The sequence below is a fragment of the Heliangelus exortis genome, chromosome 9, assembly GCF_036169615.1.
Source record: "Heliangelus exortis chromosome 9, bHelExo1.hap1, whole genome shotgun sequence".
NCBI classification, from domain to species: Eukaryota; Metazoa; Chordata; class Aves; order Apodiformes; family Trochilidae; genus Heliangelus; species Heliangelus exortis.
In genome coordinates this window covers 16,628,663-16,655,105 of record NC_092430.1, presented here as the reverse complement: position 1 = coordinate 16,655,105, position 26,443 = coordinate 16,628,663, and the positions used below count along the sequence as shown (strand labels likewise).

The 26,443-nt window shown below is 41.0% G+C and overlaps 1 protein-coding gene across 1 annotated transcript in view; it reads right to left on the bottom strand.

Annotated features, from left to right (window-relative positions):
• Window positions 1–1,235: 1,235 nt before the first annotated feature.
• Window positions 1,236–26,443, bottom strand: part of PSMD1 (proteasome 26S subunit, non-ATPase 1) — a 61,805-nt gene continuing 36,597 nt past the window's right edge. The window contains exons 18-26 of the mRNA XM_071752426.1: window positions 23,968–24,082; window positions 20,841–20,957; window positions 14,832–14,934; window positions 9,575–9,744; window positions 7,835–7,927; window positions 6,179–6,271; window positions 4,255–4,401; window positions 2,280–2,434; window positions 1,236–1,455 (exon numbers count right to left, since the gene is read on the bottom strand). Of these exons, the coding sequence (XP_071608527.1) occupies window positions 2,288–2,434; window positions 4,255–4,401; window positions 6,179–6,271; window positions 7,835–7,927; window positions 9,575–9,744; window positions 14,832–14,934; window positions 20,841–20,957; window positions 23,968–24,082 (985 nt within the window). The 3' untranslated portion in view covers window positions 1,236–1,455; window positions 2,280–2,287. The remainder of the gene's footprint in view (window positions 1,456–2,279; window positions 2,435–4,254; window positions 4,402–6,178; window positions 6,272–7,834; window positions 7,928–9,574; window positions 9,745–14,831; window positions 14,935–20,840; window positions 20,958–23,967; window positions 24,083–26,443) is intronic.

Here is a 26,443-nt window from a genome sequence, read left to right as displayed (position 1 = left end):
GCACATTTATCCATCTTTTATTTCTTGCACCACAATACTGGGTCTTACTTGGGATGACCATGGGATTGGAGCAGTGATTTACTCTTTGTTTCCAGTTTTTCCAACAGTAATGCTGCTGTAGCTATTTCAGGTTCATTCTTGGCTCTGCTCCATGGTATAACAGATATGAACCATGCTGAGAACTGTGAAACCAGCACAGTTTAACTTCAGAGACTTCTGAGTGAAGCCTAAGACTCAAAATTGGCTTTCAGTCCCACACCTCTGCTCTGTCCTGCTTAAGCTCTGCAGAGAACAAATGCAGACTATTCTATTGCTATAGTAACATTCACTAAAGTAAACCATCTGATGGAAAAACTCCCAGGCACTACAAGGAAGATTTGCCTTCCATTATTACATATGCACACAAGCTTGTGGCACGTCCACATGTAGCAAAATATTCCCAACATACATACAATCAAAACTACATTACCTTTAAGTGCTTTTTCAGATGATGAAGCTTTGTCCAGCATTTGGCTTACAGCTGACCAGGGCTGCAGTCTCTGGCTTGCAACCTTTTGAAGCATTACAACCCAACAGGTGAAGCGTTACAGCCCAAGAGGCTGGGCTGACAGGAGCTGCATTCCTTGCTTCTGACTGCTGCTCATTCCATATCCCTGACTGTAAATCCCCCTTGGCTAATGATGCACACCAGTGTAACAACTTACATGTCTGGATTCACCCCATCTAGGCCTGTAACGCATTTCTAGCTGCCTGCTCACATCAACTGTTTTGCTTGTATTTGGTGAAAGCAGTGAAAGCACACAAGGAAAGAAAGGGATTCTGTGAAACAAGGAGAAACGTGCCACATTGTCCCATCACCAACACCCAGAGCCCTTCTGTCAACCCCACACTGTCATACAAATACCAGGATGAGCAAGGGGAAGATCAGTGCAAACTCAGTATCAGAGAGGTAATCTGGAAGCAGACCTCACCTGGACAGCTGCAGGAGAGTAGAGAGCAGCCTCTGTGAAGCATCAGAGCTATGGCTGGACCAGGCTGGAGTTGGAGACCTTGTTCAGCTTAAATGAGTGCTAGAGAAAGCAGAGATATGCACAGATCCCAACAACTCTGTGAGGAGCAGAGTCAGTCAAGCTTTGCAAGAAGATCACGGGTCTAGTTTTCAACATTGGGGATGAGCACAAAATAAGGTTGTTAGGATTGTCTTTTTTTTTTTTTTTTTTTTTAAAAGCAACAAGTTTTCTGTCAAGAGTTTTTAATATATTTATTTGAAAACAAGGTTTTGTGAAAGAGTACACTAAATAGCATATATCTGTTCTTCAGCCATAAAACACAGACTATCAGCTTTAGCTCAGCACAGATTGGGGCTGCATGCACTGAACAGCAGGTCTTGATACGAAGGTCCTCATGTCTGTCTTCTTGATATCAAGCATAGTGTCTTCTTTAGAGGACACAATCCTGGAGGAGGAGGAGAGAGAAACCAGAAAAGCAAATGTATTTAACTGAGGCTTCCTGTGGTTGGCCCCACACTCTCAACCGAGTCTGCCACTGACACAACATTTATAGTTTTTAGCGAGTAGTTTGTTTTGCTGCCCATCCACCAATTCAAGTACATAATCCTTGCTCTTGGAAGAACTGGGACATGCCAGCCCATATTTGGAAATAAAGCAACCGGGTTTCTGCCTGTCAGTGAGAAACTCACACGTCAGCTCAGGCACTTTAACTAAGGAACCTAAGAATTGCACCATTCATTGCCTGGACCAGATCCATGAGGATTGCTAAGTCAGGCTCTGAGAGCCCATGACTGGAGTGTCATTAAATTCTGCTAAGAACTACTGGAAAGACAACCCCAGAAAGAAGAGTAGTAATTCTCTTTCAACAAATCCTGCTACACTGGGGTCAAGTGGATGACAGCTTTGTTACATAAACCACTTGCTCCTCCAGGACCATCTTTCCTGAGCTGACTATTCCTAGCTCAGCTGCTGCCTGTGACCCTGCGCTGCTCTAACTCTGCCCAGTAAGGTTCTACTCAAGAGTAGCCAAGCCTCCAAGATTAGAGACCAGATCCTGTATGACTTGTTCAGGCCTGATCCAGAAGAGTGGATTTCTCTATTATTGCTGCCAAATTCTTTAAATTGGGACTGAGTGTATGTTTCTGAATCTGGCAGAGAAGGCATCAGAGCAGGAACAAGAGTGATGGGTCCTGGTAGCTACTTCACATTGATCCAAAGCAGCTTTTCTTGCACTGGGATTAATGAAGGTGACTGCACACTACACAGTACCTCAGGTCTTAATCATCAATGTACTCAAAGGGCTCCGGTGGTTCAGGTTCCTGCTCCTCTTCCTCAATCTTTGGACCATGAGCTGCCACAGGTTCAACCAGCTCCTCCATATCCTCACTGGTGTCCTTCAGAATGATGATGCCTCCTATGGAAAGCTGCAAGACAAGTGCAGTGAGCATTAGAGCTGCTCACTTCTGCTTTGTGGTGCAGTGTTTGTGGCCACAGTATTTATCCTGTGCCATACAAGACACTTCAGCAGGAGTGAAGAGAGCAAAGCTTCTGACACTCACCTGGATCCCTGCCTAAAACGGGGACTGAACAGTCTATCCAGGCCACTTTCTGTTTCTGCACTACCAATCTCTCACTTTGATACAAAATGGCATCTGGATTCACAGCTGTAACCCAGTCCCAGTCTGGGACACTCCACATGAAAAGTAATTGAACCATAACTGCTTTACAAGACATCTTTTCAGGGCAACAAAGCTTAGTGAAGCCTCTCTGTGTACCCACCTCCCAGGAGGCTATCTGAAAAAAAGACTAATCTGATCAGCAGCTTCCACTGACTGAGGAATCTTATCAGCAGAACCTTCTAAAACAAAGGGGAATTAATTACAAAGATCACAACCAAACATCCTGGCAGGCTAAAGCAAAATGGTGTATCTCCAGGACTGAAACTTGAGGTGCAAAGAGGCAGTGCTGCGTCACGCTTGGCTGGGATCAGAGCTTTGACCACAGCAGGATTCCAGGCTATAAACAGTGTTTCAAAGAAGCCTTTTACTCTGGCACTCCTCAGAGCAGCTCCCTTTCGAGAACCTCCTTGGCTACACACCCTAGTGCCAGAAAAAAGCTGCACTGCTCTGTTCTCTTCAAAAACTATTTATGTGGGGGGTTAAGGCAGGAAACTGCACTCCTCTCATCAAGGACTCGGCTTCTTTTGAAACTAAAGCAAACAGCTACATCCATCCAGCTGCTTGAGTGGACACTTACTGGACCACAGAGCAGATCTTCCCAATCCAAATATCAACTTGGTCATCTCCTCTCTTTAAAGGGTAGAAACTGAAGATCCTTCCACAGCTATGCTGAAGGAGATGGTTCAAAAGGAGATAATGTACAGAGAATCCAATGTGCTGATCGGAGTTCCAGGAAATCCATTTATTAAAAACATTACTATTTTCCTGGAAAAAATATTACTTCTTTTGAATACTGCTTTCCCAAGCATGATCCTGCAAAGGGGGGAAGTCAAGGGCACTTCTTGAACAAAAATAAAGGTCAGAAAAATCTGCTTCGGGAGACTTAGAGATCAGGGGCAAGCTTACCAGCTTTGCAATATATTTAAACATCTCACAAAAGATAGTTATCCCTTGGGCTAACGCTAAAAGGTCTTTTTCATTCCCCATCTGACAATCAGATTATCTCTTCTCTATGTTAACAGGAGATGAAAGCACTTTTCTAAGACTAGAGGTAACTGAATAGGGAATCTATTCAATGAAAAAAAGCATACTTCATTTAGGTATAAACCCCACTGCAGAATAAGCAGCCCCAGCAGAAGTCCTAACCTATTTCTTTTGACAGTGAGCCTGTACAACTTCTCAGCCCATGGTAAATATCACTGCTCAGTCTTTATATTCCCAGCAATGTCATTAATACAAAGAGTATGTCTGATTGATATCCACATCACAGCATCTGATATATGTAGAAGAAGAAAGATAAATAAAGCAGTGTTAGCATTTTCCTAACAGGTTTGCAGCAGCTTTGGCTTTCCCCCAACTAAGACTGCACGTGATCGTTTGGAGAGAGGGACATTAAAAAGAAAATATGTCAACAGTGAAGCTGCAAATCTCTAAAACACGTGGCAGTGATCCAGCAGCTGTGAGTGGCTTTCTCATGTACACACAGATATTCTGGGTCCTGACACACAAGCCCAGAACTGGGAACACTCTGGTTCATGCACACAGACTAGGAAGGTGACACTTACTGGTTTGAAAGGCTGGTATCGGCAGCTCTCTGTCATAGTGAGAACTTTCAGCTGAGCAGGCATGACTCTGGCTGGGTTGTCCAGAAGCTGGAAGTTAGGTTCAGGCTCTTTTTTCTTTTCCTTTTCATCCTTCTTTTCAGTCTCATCCTGTGGAAGGGGAGGAGAACATCAACATGATTTGAACAGTAGCCTATAGTCCTTTCACAATTCAGGAGGGTAAGGTACAAACTGCTGCTCTGTACAAACTGGTACAGACTGAAGAAAATATGGAAACAACCAGTAGGAAATTATCAAGAACACCACCAAATGCACAGCATGTCCTGGCATGCTGACTGCTTGTTGTGCAGAACTCTTGGAGGCTATGGATTACTAGCCATACACAACAGGCATAAAAGAAAACCAGGAAAGCAATTACACCTCTAAAACAGTAGGACAATAGCAAAACACTCAAACACAGCAGGTGGCAGCAAGCTCCCTTTTTACTATTCTGTTTTTTTCTGCTTGATTCAGCCAAAAAAACTTTCCAGACATCTGGAGCATACACACACCCAGACATCACAACTGAATCCCTTCAATCACATTGCTTCCTCTAAACACCTGTACCTAACTGTACATTGTAGCAATTTTAGAAAAAATACTCATCTGCTCAGCACACTGCACTTAGTATATGGTACAGTAAGAATAATTCAAAGAAAGGGCAATGTTTGATGACAAGGAAGCACCGTCAAAGCAAGAAGAAAAAAAACAGATATTCCACCTTGCATACATGACCTGATTAATTTTCTGAGCCACCTGTACAAAGGTCACAGCCTACAACATGGCCATATTTAAGTAGGTCTCAGAAGGTTACTGTACACCTTGCTCCTATGCCACACTCCCTTCACATACTATTTGTGCATTTATTTTTTTAAATTAGACAAAACATTTCTGTGACCACGCTGCTTTTCTCACATAGATGTGAAACTGTAATCAGAAGTGTTTCTGCTGAGCTTGTCAAAATAACTCATTTTCTGCCTATAGTTGCTCTTGAAATATTTGCATCTGTTAGCAGAGCACAACAGGAAGGGCCTTTTTTTTTCATGGTACAGCAAGAATTTTAGCAGCAAAATGTTTTCAAAATTACAGCAAACACCAAGAATTCATTATTCAGGCATTTCTCTATCCCTCAGCTTGCTCCAGGATGACCCATTATTTATAGATGAAGATGACAAGTTCCAGTGCCAGGTCTATGAGCTGGAAGAAATCATCAGAGGACCAAAGTCATCAATAACTACTGAGCAGCATATAGATTCTGTGCTCAAAGCTCAACTGCTCCCAAGCTGGATGTGAATAAATGTTTGGCATTTTGATAGATGGGCATAACACTTAAGAAATTGCTCCCACAAGGGCAAACTTTTCAGAACAGGAGGTTAAGCATGTGTGAAAAGCTGAAACTCTTCCATGCTTGCAACTGAATTAGACACGATCAAGCACCTTTTTAAAAGGTCAGAGGTACCAAGGACATTAAATTAAGATTTTTTTTCCCACATTAATAAGAAAAGCACCTGGATAAAAGATAAAATTCCCTTGGTCTAGAAACAGCAGGCAATGAAATAATGCACATAAGGTTCATGGGGTTAACTGCACATAAATTTGTCAAACAAACTCCTGCTTTTAAGGAATTCAGTTACTTAGAAATATCAAGACAGATTTACCTCTCAGAAATAATGGATTCATATATAATACCACCTCTTGCCTGTAACAGCACACACACAGAGTAAAGACAGTAACTAGTGGATATAGTAAGCTGAAATGTGTGTTACTGTGTGGCTCAGAACTAACACAGGTGGCAGGGGGGCAGCGCTGAGCCGGTGTCAGCTTTTGTGACACCTTCCACATTTACAGGGAAGGAACAAGACATTTGAGTTACAATGTTTGCACCCACCACTTCCATCTTCTCCTCTTCCTTCTTCTCTTTCTCCTTCTCCTTTTCCTTCTTCTTGGCTTTTGCAGTGATGGACAGCACAGCAGTGGAAACCTGGATAAGTCAACAGAGGAGGCATTCAGTGCAACTGCACCACTGTGCTTCAGTTCCACAGGCAAGGGAACAAAGGGAAATTAGCAATAGCTCAGTTCCCAGTGCAGGTGTCAATAAGATCAATTCTACTTCCTACCTACTGCTCTGTTTAAGAGCCAAATACACCACCATCAAAGCAAATACACAGCAGAGACATCAAAAAAACCCAAACCAAACTATAAATGCAGACTGGGTCCAGCCACATATGCAGAAGGAGAGCAAACTTCCTAATTTAGAGATTAATCATTACTGTCTGGATGTCCATATGAGACTTTTTTTTTTTTTAACAGAACAACAAATTGAATTATTATTACAGGAAAAAAACCCTTGCCAGAGTCTCCAAGGAAAAGTAACAAGTGTATAGATACTCTTTAAAATGACCTAAAGATGTTCCACTGTCCTAATCAGATAGCAGTGTTTCTCTTTGCTCTAAAGCAGTGGATACACAAAATGCAGTGTGGAGGTGTCTACAGAAGACTTTGGTACTCCTGAGACAGAAAGTACTCAGAAGCAACACTTGAATACAAGAACCCAGCACATCTCTCCATCCACAGTAACTGTATCTTGCTGTAACTTGCTCAGGACTGGGAGGGAGCAACTGCATTTGTCAAGTTGCTGGTGAGGATTTCCAGGATAAATGTGGGCTCTTGGCACACAAATTTTGGCCAAGGAAGTTTAGAAGAGAAAGGAATTGTCCAAATCCCATCATATTCCAAATGTGAGAAAGCAGCTATGAGAAGTGAGCTTTGCCTTTCATCAGAGTTCATTTCTGAGCTGGCTTGGAAATCTGTCCTGCCCAGAATTCAATTCTGGTAAAATGTTTTACAGTTTTCACACTATGTCATTCATCAGGATGACATGCCTGAGATCTCCACTGCTGCAATTGCTCCCTAAGGGCTGCTCTGCCCGCTGCTCAACAGCTTTTACCATCCTGTGCCAGGAGACAAATTGCTGCCACTATTGTACTGCTTGTCATTTTACAGGTCTCATCTCTACCTTTTCAACTACTCACGTGGTCTCAATTCCACAGTTGCCTTTTTGCAATCCATGGGCCTGATGGCTATTATTCTAGCACGTGGGCCCACATGCTACTACACTTCTGTCCTTCCATATGGGACTATACAAGAAGTGTCCCACCTAATATTCTCAATGTTTGCACCACAGTAGCATTTTGAAGGCCAAGGCATGAAGAAGGAGCCCGCTATGATTGGTGCTGCACAAAGATGAGACACACATACAAATCAGTAGGGCATGGAAAAGAGTTTTATTAATCAATGCTTCTGCTTAGCCACTGGAGACTAGGGAGGTGTTCCAATGTCTCAGTATCCCAGTAGTTGCATGCCATAATCAGCAACAGTTCCAGGCACAGCAGGAAAAAATAGCTAGAATTCTCTTTCAGAGACAATAGTGCCTGCCAATTTTTCTTTTGCTCTTTACACTCCCTGTTAGTGCCACCAAAGTCAGTGTTTATACTAGGAGGAAAAACAGGCTAGTCTTTACAACATAGAGAACTACACCAAATACCTTTTCTTTCTCCTTTTCCTTTGGTACCTCAAGAGGTGGGGGGTAGGCAAATGTGGACGGCTTACAGTTGGACTTGTACTGGACTTTTGGCATCTAAGACAAACAATTAAAAAATTGTTAGAAATTAGAAAAGCGGGGAAAAAAACCCTACATCAGAATAATTACGTTAGGTTCATTTTCCCTCCAGCAGAGACAAAGATCCTCTAAAGAATACAAGCTTCCCCTTCTTCCTCTCCGGAAGTTGAGAAACTGTTATCAGTGGCAACAGTTCAACTAGAACAATGTTATTTAATTATTCTATAATTCTACTCTGGCGAGATCTCCCAGCCTTCTCCATACACTCCATGCTATTCACACCATGCTTTGTTTTCATTGTTTTGAAGCTTTTTGTGGTTTTGATGTTGCTGTGCCTACTTGCATTACCACAAAATTGGTTTAAGATCTAAGTGAAGATCTGCTCTGTCAATGCACGCTAGGGCAAACCAAGCACTGCCTGACATTCACCTCTTGCAAAAGTACAGTGCATTTTGGGGGTGGGTTACCAATATCCCATACTCTCAGCTATTTAAAACATCTTTTGATAGGTAATCCAAATTATTAAACTGAATTTCTGCAGTATCTCAACTCTCTTCCTTTAGAATACATTACAGAGGAAGCAAGGTGGGTGTGGTGCAGCCCACAGCACACATCCAGCCTGTAGCTGGCTTTAGGATGCAAGTCCAGTTATACAAGATAACCTCACCTACTGCCTTTTGGACTCCTGAAAAACTTTAATGGATGGGGAGAGATAGTCAAAAGAGCAGTACAGCCAAGGAGCCAAAAAGGTGCTGAGCCTGTCACCACCAGAGAGGTGCAGAGACAAGGAGCAACACAATCCCTATGAAGTACAAAACAGGAGGGATAGACCACAGCAGGGGAGGCATTTTCATGCAAACCTCTCTCTTCAAACAGAGAATTTTGAGCTTGCATAAATCAAGTCAATGCTCAGCTGGAGACAGGTGGAGAAGAGCAACCTTGAGCCATAAGGCTGTGGGCCAGGGGCTGCGACCCCGTAAGCTGACTCAGTCCCACAGAGGGACTCAGAAAGCAGCCTGGACCCCTGCAAGCTCTGCATGTTGCAGAGTTAAGCCAGTGACAATGACAGGTGGTGGTGCCACATGCAGAATAATTTTTGTGGAAGTTACTAGCTCAGTTTTTCAGCACAGGAGACCCAGCATGGCACACAGCTTGCAGAGGCCATATCACAGCTGATCAGCTGGAAGAACAGATGCCTAAGAAAAGTGCAGAACCCACAACTGTTTAGTTTAATGTTTACTCCACAAGGAATACAAACAAATCCTGTTTTCCCACTGCTAGCTTTCCTAGGGGAGAACATAACATAATTTATTTGGGATGGCAGGGAAGGCAACACACTTTCTTTTTTTAAAATAACCTTGGCCTTCTAGAGTAATGATGGGGTGGTCTCTGCCCACATATACTAGACCAGAATTCATTTCTTTGCAAGATAATTTGAAGTAAGGTGGTCAAAGTCAGCTCTCTACATTTTTCTTGTCCCTGTTCTCACCACCAGCTCTGCAATTTAAGCCTGATTTTCAGACTTCTTCCAGTTAGCACCTTTTCTGGCACAGACAAGCTAGAGACAGGGGAAAAGGGAACAAAAAAAATCCATGCACACCCCTCCCAAACCACTTGAGTCTTCCAAGCAGCTATCAGCACCTCTTCTCTCTGCTCACTGTGTACCTTGAGATCCTTGTTAAGGCCAATGACACAGGTCGGGGTGAAAGCCAGTGACAAGAAGTGTGACAGAGGGAACCAGAACCAGAACTGGGTGAAGACCAGAACCCCCACCACAGAAGGCATGTGAGTATGTCCTGTCCTTGACTGCAGCGAGATAGTTACATTATGGCCCCCTGCAAAGAATCATAAAAGAAATAAGTTAGTCAATGCATTCCTGGGTACTCCACAAAGACACCTGAGCAATGCATCTCAGATCTGCTGTGAAGGCAGTTACACAGCAGGAGCCAGGCCACAATGCTGTCAGCTTTTTCTTCTGGAATGTACCTCCCCTCACAGTTTACACAGTAAACCAGACAGGCAGCCTAACAACCAAGCTGCCTGATCTGCTAGATTATTACCCAACTGCAATCAATGAATACAGACCTTGCCTGCTCATTTTGCCAGGATACAGGTTAAACAAAAGTACAGTGGAGAAGGCAGGGAAAGGAGGACAAAAAGGCAAACCTTTGCCACAAACAGTTTTAAAACAGCTTGTAGGTGATTCACAAAACAAGACTCATAAGGGAAGCAGTGTATAAAGAAACTTCTCTTTTTGTGGCTGCCTCCCTGAGCTGTCAGCTATTCAGATGAATTATGCCTAGGTTTTTACCCTACACCATCTCAGTAGAAAAAAATGTCAACAGCAGCAACTTCAGAAGTTTCTTCTAGAGTTTATCAACCTAAGCAGCAAAGAGACAAGCTCCTGCAGTCTTTGCAGCAAAATTACACCTCTGCCAGACAACCAAGTCTTGGTTTGTACTTGCAGAGACCAAAACAACTCCATATGTTGATACAGTGCAGAAACACGCAGTTAGAAACCAAATTGAAAGATTAGGCTTGCAGGCAGAGTGAGAAAGTGTTAATGTGATCTTCAGTCCTCTGATGAACACAGTGAATTGAGTTGAAGAGGGCACCAGGCAAGTCCATTACCGCTGACAAGACAGAGCAGGAAGTTAATTTGGTTAAAATACAAACACCCACTCACTGCAAGCTGGGGCACTTTATAACTGAAGTTCCCAATCTGGAAGAGCATTCTGAATCCCACAACCAACCACCCCAACAGGGCCAGGCAGCAGTGGAGCTGCCCAAGTTTTAAAGAGAAGGAAAATTAACTTTTGCTGCCAAAATTAATGCAAGCCCTGAATGAAGCAGTAAGCTCATCTCAGTTATTTGTCAGTGATAGTCTCAGGAGAAGCCACGGACTATTTCCATGAGGATTTCAATGCCCTCCTGAAGGATACACTGCATATGGACAATCTCCTTGCTTTTCCTTTTGTGGTAGCAATAGATCTCCTGCTGTTTGACTAGAGAACATCATCCAGTCACCTCTTTGAAGAAAGGCAATGATATAGTCTCATCTTTTCCTATGTCTAGATCTGCTCTGCTTCTCATTACTTGCTCCAGTACTAATCTCTTGACCTTATACTTGAATTTCCCACAGCATTAACGAGGGGCTGCCTGAGGTCTTGTACTATCCATAAGCATGTCAAACACTGCATACGCAAATGTCTGGTCTTCTCCCTCATTTTTGTTTTGAACTTTTATTTTGAACATACTGCATCACCATGTAAGGGCCAGGTGAGCAATATGCAGATATTCTGGATCAAGTAGCCCAGTGAATTTTGCACAGGCAGCTGAAGAAGACTTTATCAAACTTCTGGACTTTAATTTTCAGACTGTATTTTAACCTTTAAAATTCTATTATATTCTATTATATTACAATTATCTGGAATTTCCTAGATGAGTAACAGATTTCATATTCAAAAGATGTGGTCAGATTACTTTTTTCTTCTGTTTTACTTCTTTCTGCTCACTCCCAGGGCTTTGTGGTGAGCAGGAAAGGTGGAGAGACATAATATTGCACAACTCTAATTTATCTTCAAGATTAAATAGTGGCTTTGACAACCTGGAAATGAGACATTCCAGATCTTTGGCTGGATGGATGAAAGCTCTGACATGATGCCTGGAAACCCCCCCCCCCAAAAAAAAAAAACACACAAGAAAAAATTTCTGGGCTCCTTGGGTAGTCCTATAAGGTCCATCCCACAGGACTGACACTGTCACTGTGGCAAGGTTTGCTGGAACTAAAACAGGCTGTGAGGATTTGCTGGTTCAAAGCTTCATGTCAGCTAATAAGAGGAGAAATGAAGCAAGCAGATGCTGATGATGTATATACTTTGATGAATTCATTCTACATAGTCATGTGGCACTGGGTAGTACCCTGGCAGCACAGCAGTGGGCAACACACCAGCACAACAGTCATTAGATAAGGATGCTTTGTGGACCTTGAAAATTAGTTTCCAACCCTGGCCTAGGCAGTATCCCATTTTCAAACAGCATCATACTGTTTCTTTCTCTGCCAGCAAAAACTTAAAATCCATTTCATCTACGTAGTGAATGAAGATGACATGAACTGTTAGCTGCAGCACAAAAAAAAAAATAATCTCACAGGACGAGCCATCAAAACCTCAGAAGAGTACATCTCAGCATGTGGGAGCAATTTGATTCACATGGGCAATAAAACACAAGGTAGCTCTAGTCTAATGGACAAAAGCACTAGCACAGGGTAATGACTTTTTTCCAACCAGAGAGTTAGACCCAGCTGTACATGAAAAGCTCATGAGCAGGGACATGCAGGAGAAAGGTGAGAAACAGTAGCACTGAATTCAACACATGGGAGAGCCCACCTAACACACCAATATTTATTTTTTGTACTCAAGTCTTGAACATCCTAAATACAACACATCATGTGGGATGTGTATCTGGAGAGGCAGCAGTGAGGAGATGGACAACTCTTTCCTGTTATTTGGGTGACACTTTCCTTTTCATCACACAATACAAACGTCTCCAAGCTGTGGAAAATTCCAGTGCATTGACCATCAGGTTGACAACAGCTTCTTTGGCTCCAGTCTGCACTGCCTTGTGCTACACCCTGTCCCCAACCCCTTCACTGACCCCACCCAAACCTTTCCTACATATTGAGAAAATTATTTTCCAGATATAACACATCGATATTTGTGTAAGGACTGATACTTCTTTTTTCTCACTGAGAAACACGGCATTAAGAACCAGAGAATGTACCTAGAGTCCAGAGGGCAAAATAGCATTCAAGCAGGTAAAATGCTGACATCTAATTAGATCAGTATATCCTTTTGGTAGCTCACATTTAAAAATACATACTCCAGAAAATAAAGCATATTGATTTTGCAAAGAACAGAAAGAGAGTCATCAGCCCGGAACAAGAGAGCATGAAGGGAAGCATTAAAGAAGTTCAGAGGGGGAAAAAATGTAACTCCAAGCTAAATTTAGAGTGTGTACACTTTTCTAATTCTATGAAAGATGTAAAAATGTAGCTGCTGGGGACTAATAAATAGACGAGGGCTAATTCTTCATCTCCACTTCAGTGCTCCCAAGGTATCCTGCTCCTTCCACGAAACCGTCAGTCTAACAACTGCCACCAAAACCCCACCTCTAATGCATCATTCTCCCAGTCGCACTGGAAATCTTGCACTTCTAATCAAAACTTATCACTGGAAGAGAATTATACTTTTCTCCTACAAATGCAATTGCCCCAAGTGTGGTAAATGACACAAAGAACCTTTTCTTCCTGGTAATCATAATTAAATTCTATAGCTCATTGTTTCAGATAAGCACTTGTAGTTGTACAGGAGAGATAAAAAGAGTTTATTCTTTTAATAGGCTCTAATGAAAGCGCAATAGGTCAAAAAAGGGTAGTTCACAGCCTTCCCCCAGCAGTGCAGCAAGAAATAAAGAGGTTAAAGCTGGCACAAGTTCACATGTAGTTTATTAAAACTGGATGCTTCTGGTTTCCAAGTCATTATAAGATACAAGTGACACGCGAAGCAAATAAGGTTTTAGCTGCATTTCTATTATTTAATCTTAAAGGCAGGAATTTGAAGCAGGTCTGTACTGCTGAGAGAAAAATCTCTTTGTGCTGGGATCTGGCTTCCCAGCAACACAGTAGGAATATGGGAATGATCAAAATTATTTTAAGAGTCTTGTGCCAAGAATATTGCTCAGTCTGAACTCCAGGAAGGGTACCTGGGAGGCAAGATAGATCAAGAAAGGGGTTCCCGTTGCTTCCTTATCTGGGTACCCTGGTGACAAAGCACTGAGCAGCCTGACTGCCACATGCCCCACTAGGAAGGGAATTTTTTAGCACACTTCTATGCAGATAGGTGCAGGCAGCCCCGTTTTTTCTCCCCTCACGACATGTCTTGGAGATGCAGTAATTTCATACCAACACTGTGTAAGCACAGTGCATGGTGCTGTGCTTAAAGCCAGGCCACAGAGGCAAATACATGAGACTCCTTTCTTATGATGTCAGAGTACAAGGAAAACCAGCTCCTTCCTGCTTACCAGAGGGAGTAAGAAGGTGCATGGCAAGAAACAGCCACAGCACGATAGTCCAGATGGGAGAAACTGTGTTTGGAAACTCATAAAGGGGGTGCTATTAACACACAGTGCTGCACAAGTCTGAACTCCAGCAGAAGGAAAAATTCAAAACAAAACACTGTCTGTCCTCTTTGCTTACAGAAACTTTCCTTAATAGGGCCTGCAATTCAGTCCCTGTGAAATGCTAATGCTCCTGGCATTAACATTTAGTCATTAACACTCATGAGATAATGTTCCCTAGCTAGAAAAAGGTAGTGTCTCTGAAACTGAGTCTCCCGAAGTGACAGTGATGCAGTTAACTGTGCTTCCTTCTTTCTGCAACAGCTTACTTAATGAGGAAAGAGGCAAACTTCATTAATTAAAACTTACTGAATACATGTATGTATTTTAAACTGGTTATGTTAGTTTTTAACAGAAAAAGCAAAATATGAGGAATGGATACTGAAAGGTTTCCAAATTTCTGACGCAGTTGCTTACTTTGAAAAATAAAGAAGCAACATATTGTGCTATGAATCAACATTCATGGTGACAAAACAGAACAAAAAGATCACAATTGTCCAGGCTTCTGGGCAAGAATTCCATCCCAATTAATGGGTTGAGCCTCTCCAAACAGAAGCACACTGATACAGGCTGAAACTACAAAACAGAGTTTATTTCCTTAGCTAGATAAAATTACTTGAAATTAGAGATTTTTTGCTACTATTACAGAACAGACAAAGCCAGCACCCCATCTCCCAAATTAAATTTGGGCTACATCTACCGTAGCCAAATAGATTCAAGAAATTTCAACCACTTGAGAGATTACCTGCATCCAAAATGCCTTGTGCCAGGATCGCTCCAAACTTTGCCATAACATCATCATGCTTATCATTGATCACTTTGGAATAGAGCTGTCTGAACTGGCTGACCTGGAATAAAAAAAAACAACAAACACAAACATAGAAAGAAAAGAGTGAGAGAGAAAGATATTATAAAACTCACTGCACAAGTCAAATGTTCTGTCTTGACTGGAAGCATCCTGGATTTCTGGTTCCTATGATGACTTTTTTTTCAATGGCTTTAGCTACTGGTGTTACAAGCCATCCACTAAAAATTAATTAGAAGGGAAAACAGCAGCTATTTCCATTTTTCAGTCTAAGTAAGTGCTAATATTAATACATATTTTGTGCTAATACTAGACCTCTAGTCACCAATTCCCCTTTGCATAAAGAAGGTTTTAGTTAGTAGTCCCTGCCCCCAAAAGAAGGTAAATTACATTTTCTTGCATTTCTTAAAGCTCAGAAAAAGGTACAGCACACATTTTCAGGGCAACCACACAGACTTGTGGCAGGGAAATACTGCACGCACAAAGCAGGGTTTATTCTGGATATACTGACAAAACCTTGCTCTTGCTTTACTCCACTTATGCTTTTTCATGCTCTCCCAATTTTTATTATAAAAGCTTACACTGAGGTTTACATATTTAATATAAATAGTTTGTTTCTTATGCCTGGCCTTATGTACACTGGAAAAAATACCTTAGTTTGCATTTGCACCCTGGAACAGGGCCTTGTGCAGTAGCAAGGGTAACCACGTGCAGACTGGTGAACCAAGGCCTTCAGATATTATTAAGTTCGGGGCATAGAAGATACATGTAAAACTATTCCTTCAGTTGAGCTGAGTAGTAGGATTCCAGTGCCTCTGTTTGGAGCACATCATTCCCATGACTCTGGGCTCATCTTCTGGGTTTGGAGTATTTTTAGAAATAGACAAATGCTACAAAACTTGTTTGGTTAATTGTAATGTGCAATTTACACTACAATCAAATCTTCAAAGAATGAAATCCTTGGTTAAGTGAGAAGAAATTCAGTAGGACTGCTAGTGTTCATGCTGGCACCTGAAGTCTGATGGAGCAGCACCTCAGAACAGAGGGCACTTGGAAAGCCTCACTTGGAAAAGACGAGGCAGGGCAGGCGGGGGAAGGTTCCCACCTTCCCTGGTTGTGGTGTGCTGCCCTTTGAGCACCCTTTCCCTAGTATGCCTTCCACAGGCCCTTCCCACATGAACACTAGTCCAGAGAATATGAACAAAACACCTGAGCCCACCGAGAATCCACCAGCTATGGCATCCAAACACCATGGGACCTAATGGGAACACCAAGAACTGCAAGGGATCAAGGGACAGAAACTTGGCTGCTAAACCTGAGTGGAACAATTGGCACCTCTCCAGGCAGTATAGAATGGTTGCAGCAGAGAATCAGCTGAGAGCAGGTGTTCAATGAACAAGCATCAAACAGCTACAAAAAGAAGTAGTCCTTATACTCTCTACTTACAAAAATATAAAACATGTAGCAGAGCATTCTGCTTTCAGATAAATTCTGCACACCTGTGAATCACAAGCCATGGACCTCTACCATTTCTCAAAAAAGAACTGTGTGTGACCTTTCCAAAATTTTATTTACACATCAGAAAAAGCAAAGCTGTTCTATGAAGGTATGGGAAACTACCTTGCCTGGCCTTGGGGACCAGACAAACTCAGATTGAAGGACTGCCTCAACACTCAAATGCATGGTAGGCTTGCATGCGTATGCACTGTTCCTATAAGGCAAATGCTTCACAGGAATGCAGTTTTTTAGTGGGTCAGGTCCCAGCTGAAAACCTTCTTTTCTGCTGGAGAAAGTCTGCTTTGGAAGCTCTAGCTGTAGCAGTTCACAAAGGCATTGTCCTTACATGAAGCCACTGCTCCATCTCTTCAAGAAAGAAAGCAGTAGACAAAAGTTCTGTTTTTGCTTATTGGGGCATTGACTTCCTACAGAATGTAGCAAAATGCCAAGAGACAGTAATTTCTTAAGCTGTTGAAGCAAAATCTGCCAGAGTTTGTCTAGCAGAGCCCTTTATTATGCTACATGTTTTCCTTCAAACTGCAGCAAAGCAGTGCATCCCATACTACTGGATAAGCTTAGTTCATATGTTATGAAATCCACATGCTCTGTTCTCCCCCTTGAAATCTTCGAAGCACTTTAAAAATGTTACAGCATTTGGAAAAGCTATCAAGAAAGTTATTTGGGCAACTTCCAGAAGGAATACTAAAATGCAGATAGTGACTCATTGAATCTTTACTAAAAATACAAATGAACCATTCTGGTAATTAGTGCTGACCAAAATGACATGCCAGTGATTTCGAATTGCAAATGCGGGTTCTTAAGAACAAGAGTATTTAGGAATCAGTTGTTAATAAAACAGGTTTTAAACTGTTTAGATATTCTGTCTTCTTCAAAAGCTCATGTTATTCTGCATAAGCTTGCTCTCTTTAAAGAGCACACAGTATGCAGAGGCCTCTTAACCTTAAGTATCAGGTTAAATGAATGAATGTGAAGGTGCTACCAGAACACAGAAAAAGTTATTCCCGCATCCTAACAACCCCTAGCATTCCAACTGAATGGGAAAAAGACAGCAATCTGGTCCTGATTTCTTCACATCTTAAAGATAATAGGCCAAGATGATTGAAGGAGGCTGGAGGAAAAGGCTTGACCTTGCTTATTATCTTCTCATTTTGCCAAGATGACTATCCTAACACAAAACCAGGAAAAAGTAAATTCAATTCAATATGTTGGACATGCAGTTTGTCTCAAAAATTGCTGTCTTAATTGCTCTGCAGGTCACAGATGCACAATGAAGTTGTCATTGATTCCTGTTTCAATGATCTCATCACATCTATAATTTAGGATTCCATTTCACAAAATAAACTTGTTATTGTTCCATATCCTGCATTTATACAGCTCTTAAATGTCTCAGCAGAGGTCAGGATAAATCATGCTGGCTGTACATGGAGGAACTGTGTTTCAACTTCAAAGAGGACAAATCAGCTTTAAACAAGATTTGCTACCCATTTTTGGCACTTCAGCAAGTTGCCAAGTTGAAGGGACCTCCATATAATGACAATTCTTTAAACTCTGTATTTAAACTCTTTAAATTAACTTTTAAAAATAAATAGTGAACACAACAAAGAGGAAGATAAATACAAAGAAAAAGGAGAGCAAAGGTGATTCAAAGGCTTACATCTACATTCTCTTACAACAAAAATGGATCCTTTTAAACCAAAACACTCCAATTCTTGAATCTCTGATTACTGCTGACATTTCAGCATTGCAAAGCTCAGGTCTCAAAGTTCTGATGTTAGCCCTGAAAAATCTAAACCTATTCAAGGAAGATTGTTTGCTATCATCTTTTTCACAAATTACCATCAGCCCAAGAGGTCACAAACAAGAAGTTTACCAAAAAAAGTAAAATAATCCCAGAACAGAAAAAAATTAGAAGTAGTGACAGGAAGCTGGTCAGACTATACATCACAATCTTCATTAAAATACCTCTCACATGCTTCACATGTGAATCACTTCACATCATGAAGTACTTGGCAGCAGTGATCACAGAATTATTCTGCTTGGAAAAGATCTTTATGATAACAGAAGCCAACTTTAACAACCCTAACTCTTAACAAGTCTGGTGATTTGAACACCTCCAGGGATGATGATTCTATCACCATTCAACCACAATGATACAGTAACATTGAGCTTCTCTGTAAGACTGTCAAGGCCACATGTGCAGCTTGTGGGATATTAAATCCATCACACTCCTCTTTACCAGTTGCTTATCCAGCAGTTTAAGTACTCACATATATCAGATTAGACATTTGGGCACAAAGTGTCCCAGAGTGCCACTCAGGAATCTGATCAAATCAAAATATGTCACTGCAATCCAAAACCAGCTTGTTTTCTGAACTCCACCTTTTCATAGCACAGGAAAATAATTCAGACTGGCAGAGAGCTCCAGAAACTTTCCCATGCATAATAAATAACTTGATTGGCAGCATAATACTCAAAATATTCCTTTTACTTTTGAGCAAGATACTACGGTAACTTATTTTTGGGCTGTTCAAAATAAGTAAAACACATTCTGTGTTTAATTTCTAAACTAGCAGCATATTTCAGGGATGGTCTGTTATCTGTAGATTTTTGTGGGTTAGTTTGTTTGTTTGTCTTCCAATCTCTGCAGTGCTTCTGTGACTGAGTAATGAATCAGCTTCTATATCTCCAGTATGTAACACCACACAAAGTTTGGCTCAGCCAAGGCTCTGGCATTAAGCTTTTTCAGTTCCTCTTCCCATTTTTAAACAAGCCACTGAACCCCAGACTATACATCTCATTCTGTATTTTCTGGCCAACTATTTTAATTACCCATTTAACAAGCTTAGGTATTACATGTATCTCTAAAGTCAAGGCTACCAGGCTTTAGGGAGAGATCTGACTTACTGCACACCTCAAATAATCTGTTTTTGCTAGCTCTTTTTCTGTCTGCACTTCTCTTTAGGATACACAGACTCCTTCACCTATCATCTCAAAAAGACTGAAATTCCAACAGACATACTCAGCAAGTAATCCACAACAGTCTCAGGCATCTGACTGATCCAGAGCAGTCTGCAATTCCCATTCCAAGAGGACCAAGTGCATTGCAAACTAAAATTAAGTTGTTACTATTATTACAATGCTATTTCATAGCAGAAAGTATTACCCTTATTTCTTTAAGGTGGAAAACTGAGGAACAGGAGAGCTATACGATTTGCCCAACTTTAGAGGACTGCAGAATGATTAAACCTGCTCTCCTATATTGAGGGCTGGCATACCAAGCACCTGACCAAGAAGAAATAAAAAAACATCAGGCAATTTATTTCCATAAAAAGATAATTCCATTTCATGTTACAGAGACATATCCTGGAGGGTGAGAGCATCCAACAAAACACCAGTGTTCTCCAGTTGAACTACAATTCTGAGAACAAACAGCAAGCTAGAATATGATTTTTTTAGTAATTCAAAGGAAAAGCTGTCTGCCAGAAAATCTTCATGTTCTGTGACTTGGAAACACTCAAACACCTGTATTTGTTGATTTCCTTCACTGATTTTCCCAAGTAACAGTTTCCACTGGACAAGGAGGTTTTGTTTGTTTTTTTTTCTTTCTTCCTTCCCAACCAGATGAAGTTAAAATGTGGCTTTTTCAACAGTTAAACTTCTAAAATGAAATCAACAAAAGCAAACTATGTATGACAGATGAGTTGGAAAGCACCAGCTACTTCTGTGCTGCAGCACTCATCAGAGCAGATGAAATGTGGAAAGAACTTCAGAGCTTCTACTAATGTGGACTTTTAGTCTGTACAAATGTTTGCATATCATCATCTGTCATATATTCACATGGCAATCTATTTTTAAAAGCTAAACACAGCATATGCAATCCTTTTTGCCTTCTAGCAGAAAAGAAAAATTCCATTAAAAAAGGTATTTGCTATAAAGCCACTAAGCCAGGTCTGAGCGGAAAACGCACACTACAAAACAAACACAGTTATAGCAGGACTTCCCTGCAGGGAGGCTACATCCAAAATTAATTTTACTATAGTCAAAACCAACTTCTTTAGTAAATTAACAGTGTTCACATAAATCATGAGCAAACAGTAGGCCTCAGTGCGTGTTAGTGGAAGACACTTTCATATCATTGCAAGATGCTTTTTAGACCTTTTAGGAATGAACATTTATTCTTCTAATGCCTGGAGTCAAGATGCTGTCATCTACCAGGCACATTTTGATCAGCATGCACTGCTCCCCTATCTACAAGTGCATGCTCTGATCCACACAGGAGCTCCTGCTCTGCATCCAGCTCTGGCTCTTCACAAGGCACATACACTCTGGTACACTCTGGTCACTGCTTCCTGCAGTGCCAAGCACTACAGATTTGGCATCCAAGGCCATTTTTCTCTCTAACAAGCTGGTATGTAAAGTATGCCAAATTACCTTTGGGCAGGTAATCTCAGTCTGCTGGATCATGATAAGGGCAGATGCAATCAGAGCTCCTTGACGCACATAGTTCACAGGATCATTTGTCATTGGTTCAAGCAAATTAATTGCTTCCTAAAAAAAAAAAAAAAAAGCAGACACAAAGTTAATGCTATTACTTGTAGCATGCCAGGATTCAGTACTCTAACAGAGAATTATCAGATTGATGCTATCAGATACAATTTTTATTATATTTTGCCTGTAAATGAAGCAGAAATCTGTATTTCTGTGGATTTTAATCTAAAATTCAGGGAAAAAAAAACAACACAAAAAAAACCTGATAACGGGTGAAGCAAGATTTTTCTGCATCAATAAGCCAACAGATAAATGACAGCTGTCTAAGCAACAGATGCATTCATCACACACAACTACTGACATGCCTGAAATAGTACACATAAATTATTTGTACCCTTTCTTTGGCATTCTTCCCAACAAAATATATCAGCATTACCTTCCTTTTCTTTGTAAGGAAATAATGAACCAGAGATATCGTATAAAATGTTGAAGGTTACAAAGTGAGATGGTAAAACAACCCAGGTCCCAAAACTCCTGGCCCTACACTTTATTGTTAGAACCTGTAACATTTAGCATCACATTAAAGCATTAACTTCAAACCTACGTCAACTGTGGCTACCTCTGAACACCCACACAGTAAATCTACATTTTAAAACCATTTCAAAACACTCTCTTTCTTCCAATTTAGTAACTTCTCAGCTACATGAAACAGGAACATGATCTACCATGAACTACCAATAAGCATTGCTCTCAATGCAGTCACCAATTATGAAAAGCTACAAGAAAATCTGTTCTAACAAATGCTGCTTGGATGTACCAATGACCTGCACAGGCAATTTGCCGGCATCTCAGACTAAAATTTTTTCAACTACATTTAAGGTCTGACACTTTGCAACCCATGACTTAAATATACACAGAATAATTACAGACACAAATTGTTTCTAAACATGTGAGGTCTTCAGCACACACTACACAGGACAACTGAGCTCATCTAAACTCACTGCTACAAACAAGGAGATCCCTCTCCTTCCTCAATTTCCCTTCAGCTATCCTGTCTTCTCTTCCCCTGTGCTAGCTGCAGCTTTTGTCTCACCTCTCTGTGAGCTTTTCCAGCTTGACAATTCAACATAGAACGTTCCCCTTTTTTGTTGTTGTTATTTGTGTTGGTTTTCTGTGAGTGTGTTTGAATTAGCTCAGTTCAAGCTGGACATGAGATAGAGCAAAAGGTGGCAGGAGGGACCAAGACTACCCACTACAACAGAAGCAAGCTTTTAGTGATCTCAGCCAGCCCTCAGCAACCAGATCTGCACATAAACCTAAGATACCAGTTTATACAGCCAGATTAATTTTGTCTGTGACAACACAGGGGCTTTCTAAAAGCACTCTGAAATGGCATGCGAAGAAAGCCGTTAGATACTCTGTGGAACAGGAGAGATAACAGTTAAGATGTTCACCCCAAGAAACTCAAAGAGCTCTTTTAATCTATTATGTGATTCTCTGATTACAAAGTCAGAATCACTTGACAATCTCTTGTACAGACCTCTCTCCTGCCCAGGGTTAAACGGAGGACATGAGCAAATGCAGATGAGTATGAGTGTCCCTACACAGACTACTCTTGGTGCTACTTCTGCATGGGGGAGGCTTTAAAGAAACCAAAAAATTGATTTTATGCAAAATGCTATTTCTAAGAACCACTTTTAGAATAATATGCCTTTGTTCAGATGCTTTTTGCCAGCTGAGCTATCTTGGAGACTGTGCTTCTCCACCTGAGGATGACTCATTCATTCTCTGGCATGCATGTAATACCATGTATGGAACATCCGCTATGACAAAAAGCTGAACTTTCTGATCTCCAAAGTTGAATATATCTTGGCTTCAAAACCTATTAATATAAGCTCTGGAAGGTATGTCTGCATGTAATCAGATGGTTTAGGTCTTTGTCACACACTATCTGGAAAGAAAACAGACTTCTTTGTGTGACTAAAAGCATTTCCACTGCAATCAACTTGTCAGATACAGCAGGTTAGAAATAATTAGCTCCTTAATTCCATCTTCCACTTGAGAATAAAGCAACCTGGATAAAAATAAGATTTTCAGTTTGCTTTCAAGTCTGCATGCTTTAGATACTAAAGAAGCAGGCAGCATGTGTCAGAATTCTGTGCATTTCACGACACAAGCGATGTGCTGGGGAACACTCCCTTGCAAGCTACATACCAATTTTTTAATACTAGTTGAGGAAAGAATGATACTGGTAAGTGTGAGATTTATTAAACACTTGGAAACATGAAGTATTACTTCCACGTGGACAGTCTGTTCACATGTTTTGATACTGTGGTTCACTACCAGTACAGATTATATACACATAGGTGGGGAAGAGGAAGCTTATCCCCAAATTTACTTGCTGCTTGTCCCAATGAGCACTCATTTTCCACAGCAGAAGTGGAAATCCTTTTTCTTTAAAAGGTTCCTGCAATATATCTGTGAGAATTATCCTTCACTGACATTTACAACGCAAGAATAAAATTTACTAGCTGTGAATTACACACCTGAAAGAGTAAACTTCATTAAATTTCACTGCACATGACTTTACTATGCAGATCTTCCCTGAATTGTGTATCACAGAAAAGCAGGAGCTAGAAGTTATGCAAAACACATGCTGTTTTCCTGTCACTGGCACCCCCCTTCTCCCCCAAAGCAATCTGCAAAAGAACAACTCCAAGGGCAAAGGAGTACTGATTTTGAAGTTCTGAATATACATTTAAAATTCAGCGGCAACTTGACAGTAAGATCGCTCTATGAACAGTTTTGAAGACACAATTCCAAAAATGTGGCAATAATATATAAATATATTTTTCTACTTCTCTATTCTGTACAAGCAGAAAAAGAATGTCCATTCCAAGGACAGTTAAAGAATTTAAAGAAGTACTACTGTACTCCAGCTGGTCAGCAGTGCACACGTATGAAAAATCTTGTGTGTGTGTGTGCGCGTGTCTGTGACATTTCCCTAAAAATGTCTGTGTGACAGGAGACAGCAGAAACAGTCTTGGTAACAGATGCTTCTGGTCCTCACCTTGTTTCCAGTGCCTGCACAACAGATACCCAATGCCATGGCAGCCCCGTAACGCACATGGGGATTGTAGCTCTCTGAAAGCAGAGAAACCACACTTGGACACTGCTCAGGAGTCCTAAAGAAAGAAAAGAAGAAAGAAAGAAAGAATATTGTTTATTATTATTTTTATTCAAAACATGGAGGCTTCACTCTGTTCATAATGGAAAATTTAAAATTGTTCTTTCACACTGTACATTTTGCATGTCTCAAAACATAACCAGAAGGGTGCAACAAATGGATCAAGAGAACAGGGAACTGCACAAATGAATAAAGCTCCCTAGATATCATACAGATATCATGCAGGTCCCACTACTAAGATCTTCCTTTTCAGTGTGTATATTTTCTGCCTTTAAAAGATTATCCAACAGAATGACACATCTATTGAGACTGAAGTCCTTATCTCTAGAAATCACACTGCTGTGACAGGCTTTCTATGAGTGGAGGTTCACTCTCCATGAGACACACAGTAGTAAATCTCTCACCAGAAGATGCAAACCCCAGCTCCACAGTATTCAATCAGCCTTCAAGGTTGGTGGGTCCCAAACTCCTCTTTGCAATCACTGCTTCTGCTGACTTCTCCTCACCCCCACCCACCACTGTAAATCAAAGCATGTGAGGAATTGCTGATAGGACACAAACTTCCTTGCTGTTGCCTCCTTACAACAGGATGCTGTGATGTTGCTGCCTTTTAAGAGTTCTGAAATGGGAGTATATGCTCCATGCATTGACACCTGGCAACCAGTGTCCTCTTGGTCGTTACAGCAACTTCCAGCCCAGTGCTGGGGGTGTGTGAATTGGAAACCTGTAATTTCCTACAGTAAGAAGTACACATTGCTAAAACAAACTGTCTTGTGACTACAGAGCATTTCTGAAGAAGGCAGAATTCACAGGCGTGGATAAATTAATTTCCCACTCAATTTTTATCACTCCATTAATATTGATGCCACACAAACCACTTCATAATATCATACACTGCCAAATTCAGCATTTCTCATGCCACAAAGGCAAAAGCGTCTTTAAAATAAGCATATCTGCATCAGACAAGTCTTCATTCTGAACTTACAGACATCACAAGTTCCTTGACCACAGCTGATCTGTTACATTTAACAAATCTGGTAACACTGTGAACACAACAGCAACACAGGAATGGGTTGGCAGGTACACACTCATGGAGAAGAAAGACAAGAAACTCTTAATTGCAATTGATTTAATTACAACTGGTTTTGAAAAGCACATCATCATCTGGATAGTTACTCTGTGTCACTGTGTCTTGCAGCATGGAGTAGTTTTTTAATTGTCTTCAAAACTTGCCTTCCCATGTAACAGAGGACTAGGAGGCAGAACCACAAGTAGAATGAAGAAGTGGAAGAGTTTTGTAAAAATCCTCATCAGAGGAAGTTTGCTTGCTCGCTTTATTGCTGAGGTGCTTTACCAAGTCCCAGATACTGTTGCCAAAGGTTTGTCTGTATAAACCCAAACCCACCCTTAGTAAAAATCAGCAAATGCAAAAAAAAAAAAATCTGTTAGGTGATCAAAAGAAAAATTAGAAAGCACTTGCACACTGTTACAGGGTGCAATCAGGTTCCCATGGCATTACTTTCAACTGGTAACCCAGATGGAAAATATTTTCAAAACATGACCACATTCTCCTCCATCTGGCCCAAGCCTTTCACCCTTCACTTAGAGCATAACCATAGGAGCTGCTGACTTGACACTCAGCACACTGGAGGGGCAGTCCTGCTGCTGATGGGGGAAATTTCCACTTCACTGGTACCAAGCCCCATGAAGGTTTCCCGAACCAAGCCCACCCCCTCTGGCTCCCTGCTGGAGACCTCCACCACTCTGCTGTACTGAGGCCTCATTTAATGTGGTCATTGAGTAGAAACCTCTGGTGGGAGATGGAGAGAGGTAACAAAGAGTGAGAAAATTTAAAAACAGTACTAAAAAGACAAATGGTTTATTCAAAGGCACACTCAGCAACAGAGTGCTCTTCATCAATCCTAATACAGACACCTGTCATTACTGCAAATGAAACAGAGAGGATAACATCACATGAAATACTAGGATAGTGGGCAGAAGTTTCATATCCAGACACAAATTTCCAACCCCCTCTTAAAAGTCATAGTAACAATTCTAAATCTGGAGTATATTTAACATACTTTGAGGACAGAAGCAATGTACCATAGTCCTCTAGTCTGACCTTCCCATAACAAAGTCCAGTAATTTCATCTAAAAATTCCTACATTAAGGCCTAAGGCATGTCTCTAAATTGGGCTATGTATCTTAGAAAGATAGGCAATGTTTATTTTTAAAAACCAAATTATCTTTAATGCACTGGTTCCTTCCTTTTTTCCTAACACTGGTTTTGCTCAAGCAGCTTGCTTTTGCAATTACATTTTACTACAACAGCAAAACCACGACAAAAGAACGGCCTGAT